This window comes from Lactuca virosa, chromosome 5 (assembly GCF_052849685.1).
Source record: "Lactuca virosa cultivar CGN04683 chromosome 5, Lactuca_virosa_CGN04683_v6, whole genome shotgun sequence".
NCBI classification, from domain to species: Eukaryota; Viridiplantae; Streptophyta; class Magnoliopsida; order Asterales; family Asteraceae; genus Lactuca; species Lactuca virosa.
Genome location: NC_136430.1, coordinates 171,714,228 through 171,721,265, shown reverse-complemented (window position 1 = coordinate 171,721,265; position 7,038 = coordinate 171,714,228). Strand labels below are relative to the sequence as shown.

Here is a 7,038-nt window from a genome sequence, read left to right as displayed (position 1 = left end):
GATTCAATCTAGAGGTGGAGGCGTGCATATGCAAGAAGAAGTGGGAGAACGATCTTAGGTTTAGGTTTAGGTGTTTGTTTTTTTAATGATTTTATATGTATAATGAAAAGAATGGTTAATGTCGTAACAAACTATCTAAAATATTTGAAAACACTAGGGATGGACTTTGGGTCGGAACCGACCCGATCCCGAATAACCCGGAACCCGAATTGGATGAACAATGGGAACCTAAACCCGGACCGATTATACTAATACAGGACTAGTTCAGTTCGGGTAATACGGGTTTCGGTTCCGTTATTAACCCGAAAGGAAAGGACCGAAATAACATAAATAAACATTTACACTATGCTTTTAAACCGAATAACTCAAATAAACCGAAATGACCCGAATAACCCAAATAAACGAAATGACCCGAATAAGCGAAATAATGAAATTCTATATCTAATTCAAAAAAAAATATTAATTAATATTTTTTTTCTTGGACTAGATATAGAATTTTTTTTAGGTTATTCGGGTCATTTCGGTTTATTTGGGTTATTCGAGTCATTTCAGTTTATTTGGGTTATTCGGTTCAAGTGACTATTCACTTTTCGGGTCGGTCTTTTTGGCCCGATTAAACCATTATTCGGGTAACCTGGACCGAATAACCCGAAACCCGAATTGGGCAAAAATAGATACCTGAGAACCGACCCAAATAACTTATTCGGTCCTAATTCGGGTTGGTCCGGTCCGAGTTTCGGTTTCGGTTCGGGTATTCGGTCCAAACACACATCCCTAAAAAACACCATTCAATTAAAAACCACGATTTAAAGGTAACAATCTGTTTTCTTGTTTTTAAAAATACCATTTTTAAAATGGTATATTAAATAGTTGGAAGGTATTTTATAAAACAAAACAATAGTTGGTTACTTTTTGAAGATATTTTATTAGTTGAATGACATTTTACAACATTTTGAATAGTTTGTAATAAATTGACCACTTAGGAACTAAATAGGTAAATTAACCGAGACCATAAGGACCATTCTTGTACTTTACCCCAAACAAACCAATCCACCTTTTTCTCATGACCACCCACTACTCCACATGCTCTAATTCTCCATGCATGTTATATAACAATTCACCTTCTGCTATTAAAACCGATAATTTTAGACATAAATTTCATCATCTGTTTCTTCCTTTCTTTTCTTCATACCCACCTCCTTTTCGCAAGAAAGCTGATGGGTACGGAGGTGTTGCACCCACAAGACTTCTTGCCAAAAGTTGCCCCGGTGATCGTTTGGAAAACCTACAAAAATGACAAATCATATCCGACACCGATAAATAACAATACTCTCCGAAAACCACAATCTCTGCGGTTTTCGGAGAAGACGGGTTCAACACCCAGAAGAGAACGGAAGTTGAAGCCAAATCACGAAGATGGTGATGATTCATATGCTGGATCAGGCTTCTTCCATTCCCCCTCACCTAGGTCTCTACCTCTGCCTTCATTCTTCAACAAGAAACAAGATTCCATGGCCATGGCTGCAGATCATGATGGTTTTGATGATTCTGCCACCAAACATCTTCGTCAACTGCTTCGACTCGGGTGAATGTTGATTACACGATGAATACAAATGGTTAGTTTTTGCCCTGGAAGGAAGAATGAACGGATGGCTTGAGATGTTAGATATGTATGTAAAGGTATTACATATATATGAGTAGTATTAATCGAGGTAATAGATTACATGAATGTTGGATGATCAATTTTACGTTTATTGCTTTCTATCTTTACCTCCAAAAAGAATTGATAAAAACTTTGCATTTTCTTATATTTTAATTATACATTTTATGAGATTTTTTGTTAACTTATTCATACACTTTTCGTAATTATATCAATTTTTATTCAAATCACTCAACACTTAATAATTTTTTCGTAAATCACTCATACAAATTATATCCTTGTCGTCGTGTGGAACACTAACCATCAACGTTATGAGATGAAAATAAAACAAAAAATATAAAAAATGTTATGCATACAGATATAAATATACGACTAATAAATTTATGTTAAGAAATGCAACTCATAAACTATGTTTTGTAATATATAGAAGTATCTGTTAGCTAGGTAAGAACCTAGAGGATGATTTTCTTGGAACTACATAATTCTATAAACTACCATGTAGTTAAAAGGAAACCAAACAATTACAAAGAAATAATCAAAATTGGGTTATTTCTTACCTATCAACCCAATCTACCCAAGAATGTTTCGTAATCAATCAACCCAATTACATTAAGTTTGAGGGTTCCTATTAACAAATCAATAGGAGAATACTTTATATAAAAAAATGGAGTCTTTTCATGCTAATTATGGGAACGAAATATCAAAGGATTACGAAAATCCAAATCATCCACATTGTTGTCATAACAAATGTTTCCAAAGCTGCTCGTTTATTGCTTGACATCACCGTCAAATGTACTTATGAGTATAATTCAAAAACCAAGGACACATTTGAAGGCCATAAGTCCCACCATCAAGGAAGCCTCAATCAAATATTCTTTGCTACCTCACACACAATAAAAACATAATCCGCATTTTTCAATTGTTTAGAACAAACTATGCATAGAATATAATCAATCATGAGAACCCTATGCACCAAATTCAGTCGTCCAAACTAGAGTATTTTATCTTTTTTGGACAAATCTACACCAACTTGATGAATGATGCGTAACTTCCATAGGCACATCATCTATAAAACTATAGTGGAACTAACCGAAAATTCTTATGAATTTTCCAAGTCCTACTCCCTTCTATTAGGAAGAGACCAAAGGCTTACACGATTGAATAAATATATTTAAGGCCAAGAATTAGACTTCCTCAATGCCCGCTCCTTAAATTCATACATCAATTCCAAGTGTAATAGCAAGAAATCCAATAATCAATAAGAGTACAATCTTTATCCATTTCTAATCTATACAACCTAGGAGATCTATCCATTAGAGGATAATTCACATCCAACCATCCTTCCAGAATACAATCATTAAGCTATCCCCAACCTTCTTACGTAAAGTACAATGAAAAATAATACTTCTCTTGCAAATGCTTAACTGACCCAACGATTTTACCCCCAAACTCCTTTACATATGAGCTCTTCCTTGACCAAAATGTAACGCCCGATTCCTGATATGTATTTTAATAAAGAATTATTCATTTTTGCAAAGGGACTCGACGAGTTGGAGGCCCCAAACTCGTTGAGTAGGAATGGAAGAAGTTTGGACGCGGGACCTGAAGTCTACTCGACGAGTCGAGAAGCCTCGACTCGATGAGTAGGCCTGCCAGAGTGAAACCTTAATTTTTAGGGTTTGCACATGTTGGATAAGGTGTCTATGTCCATAATTATAATTGGTATGTACTTGACCCGGGAGTAGCATGGTCCACTTGGGTTGCATGGCACCAGAACAATTTGTAGGATGAACTTTTGAAAAGAGGATATTTATGATTTATTAATATATTATAAGTTCTAATATATTAATATGAAATCATATTATTTAATTAGTATTGATCAAGAATTAGTTTAGAATTAATTTTATGATCAAAAGAGACTAATCAAATATAAGGGGCTGATTTGGTAAATCATTCATTCTTATAAAGTGGGCTAATAATCCATAGTTTTTCATGTTGGGCTAAACCCATGTGGTGACCCATGGATACTCCATGGAGGTTTTAACCTATGGAGCATGAGGGATATGGAAGGTCATTAGGGTTTACATGTGTAACCTTAGTTTGCCACACTATATAAGAGACCCTAAGGCTACCAAAATTGGCACCTAAGTGATAAGAAAAAAGGGCTAGCCGAATTTTGAGTGCAAGGATTCTTCTCTCAAGTCATTCCATTTGTTGGTGGTGTTGTGTGAAGCATTTGAGGCATCACACTTGGGGTGCTAGGCTCTTAAAGGCTTAAGGAATCAAGCAACAAGAAAAGGTATGTCATTCTACTAGTCTTTTTGTATTACATATACTCCATTGTATGCTAGTTAGGATGAAACCTTGGAAAAATGAAATTTTGCATGTATAATAGAGAAAACATAGATCCAAGGTTTCTAGGGTTGCATGTACACCTTAGGAGTGTTAGAATGCTCAAAACTCATCAGTGGTATCAGAGTCTAGGCTTGTTTTCAATTATACTTGATGCTACTTGCTTAGAAATGCATTAAAAATCGAATTTCTGCTCACTGTTCAGTGGACTCGCCGAGTCCACTGGCGGACTCGCCGAGTCCCTTCACAAAACCATCCAACTCGCCGAGTTTGTTCTTACACTCGACGAGTTGGAGCCCCTGGATGCAAATTTTTGAGTTTTAAGGCTGGAATTTGACTAGGATCATTACCCTAAACTGTTTTTGAACTTATAAACTTGTTTTTGATGTGGTAATGATCATGCTTATCCAATTCTAAAGATAATTGTCAAAATTTCATGTTTTGTATTAAATTATATGATTAGTCTAATTACATGGAAGTTGTTTGATTTGAATTATCTTGTTTATATGAGTTTAATCAAGAACTTGAACATGCTTGTTAGTTTAATTGATGATATTGATATTTTAATGGACTCCATAACTCGTCCTCATGTTATGGAATTCCAAAAGTTTTCCATTTAAATAAATCATTAAAAGTCATAGGTTATAGAAAAATGAAGAGTCTCATTTTTAAATACCATTAAACTCATATGTTATGAAGTTGAAAGGTTTTGAATAGTTTCAAAACATGCCCTCAAGTTTTGGAATTTGTAAAGTCACTTTAGAATACTTTAATTCCAAATCCTAGGATTTTAAAAGTTTAAAATTCAACCCTTATACTTTATAGTATTATAAGTTAATAATATATATATATATATATATATATATATATATATATATATATATATATATATATATATATATATATATATATATATATATATGTATAAGATCAAGTCAGTCTTACTGTTAGTAGGCCTCATTCACGAAGCCGGTCTATAAGGGGGGTATAAGGTTGCTGCCTATAAAATGGTAGTTTAATGGGTGTCCACTCTCACCTACCGCTTCCTTGACTGGTGGAGGGTCGTTAGCCGAACGGGTAGGACAAAGACTATAATTCTCATTAAAAGTATAATGATAACTATAAAGTAACTAAACCTTTTATAAATTCCCAATCTTAGTTACTTTAGGAAAATGTGAAATTGATGCTAATCCTTGAAATTACACTTTGCATCTTACTAAGTCGTTGATCGAGCGTGTGTGGTTAACCGCCACATTAACTTAGACTAGTAAGGGTGACAAAGAGTAGCTTAATGTTTATCATAAGGTCAATGGAGCATGTGTGGTTAACCGGCACATTGATTAAGGTGATAACTGACATTAAGAGTACCAAGTACATTTGCATGGTTATTCACACCTTGTTTGTGATCCTCGGTATCCCAGTCACAATCCTGAAGGGCATAATCAAGATTTAAACATGCCATCGAATAGTTCAATGAATCTCAAAGGATCTAGGATTTTCAAATCCAATTAAAACCTAATTAACAAAAATTTCGTTTTCATGGTGGAAATTGGTAAATCGTCAATTACCTACCTTCAAATATTTTGCAAGTTGGATTACGGCATCCCTCTTCCAATTTGTAAAATATTGTGTTGGGTCCTAGCCTTAATATTTCATTTGGGTATTTTATTAATGACTCTTTATCCGATCTAAACTTGTATTTCTTTATTTTCAGATGTCTTCCAACACTGCTTCGGGCTCAAACCCTACCGGCTCCTTCTCTCTCATGAACCTTTGTGGGAGAGTCATCTTTGATGGGACTAACTTCAATGATTGGATTAGGAACATCAGGATGGTCACTCGCTACGAGGACAAGGAATATGTCCTCGACAAGGAGCTCAAGGATATCGATGAGTCTGTTGCTACTCCTCAGGAGATTGCTGATTTTAGGGCACGTGAGAAAGATGCCACCAAGGTAGCTTGTATCATGCTTGTCACCATGTGTCCTGAACTCCAAAAGTCCTATGAGGACTTCTACCCTTTTAAGATGCACCAGGACCTGATGGAAAGATACCATCAGAGTGCTCGTCAAGAGCGGTATGAAATCATCTGCTCCATGATTACAACAAAGATGAAGGATGGTGAAACCATCATGGGCCACTTGCAGAAAATGCAAATGTTTGTGGACCGTCTGCCCAAACTGAATGTGAACTTTGATGAGGAGTTGGCTATAGATATTATCCTACACTCTTTACCTCCATGTTATGATCAGTTCCGCATGACATTGTTGGATAAGGTGTCTAAGTCCATAACTATATTTGGTATGTACTTGACCCGACCCGACATGGTCCATTTGGGTTGCACTTCACCGGAACAATTTGTATGGATAGTCTTTTGAGAATAGTATATTTATGATTTATTTATATATTATAAGTTATAATATATTAATATGAAATCATATTATTTAATTAGTATTGATGAAGAATTAAATTGGAATTAATTTAGTGATCAAAAAGAAACTAATTAAATATGGACTCTTATATATATAGAATAGGCCAATGTTCATTTAGGATGGGCTAAACTTGCATGGAAGTCCATGGATAGTCCATGGAGCTTTTAACCCATGGATCCTACGAAAATGAAAGGTCATGGGTATTAGGGTTTACATGGATGTAACCTAATCCACCATACTATATAAGGAGGGCTTTGGCACTTGAAATTTGCACTAGTGTGTGAGATAACAAGGATGGGCCGATTTCAAGAGTGCATCATATTCTCTCAAAGTATTCCAAGTTGTTTTGGTGATTTGTGATTCCACTTAAGGCATTCACATTATTGGTGCTAGGCTCTTAAAGCTCCAAGCAATCAACCACAAGAAAAGGTATGTCATCCTACTAGTTTTTATATTACATGTACCCCAATCACATGCTAGTTAGGATGAAACCTTGGAAAAAGAAAGTTCGCATGTATAATAGAGAAAACATTGATCCAAGGTTTCTAGGGTTGCATGCACACCATAGGAGTGTTAGAATGCTTAAAACCCATCA

At 35.2% G+C, this 7,038-nt stretch overlaps 1 protein-coding gene across 1 annotated transcript; it reads left to right on the top strand.

The window, feature by feature from the left end:
* The first annotated feature begins 1,217 nt into the window (after nucleotides 1-1,217).
* Nucleotides 1,218-1,589, top strand: LOC145112025 (proline-rich nuclear receptor coactivator). The gene has a single exon (XM_079048238.1). It carries the CDS (start codon nucleotides 1,218-1,220, stop codon nucleotides 1,587-1,589), a length of 372 nt encoding a protein of 123 aa, XP_078904364.1.
* Nucleotides 1,590-7,038: the final 5,449 nt, after the last annotated feature.

Coding starts and splice junctions, on each gene's coding strand:
- LOC145112025 (XM_079048238.1), top strand. CDS start 1,218: ATGGGTACGGAGGTGTTGCACCCACAAGACTTCTTGCCAAAAGTTGCC.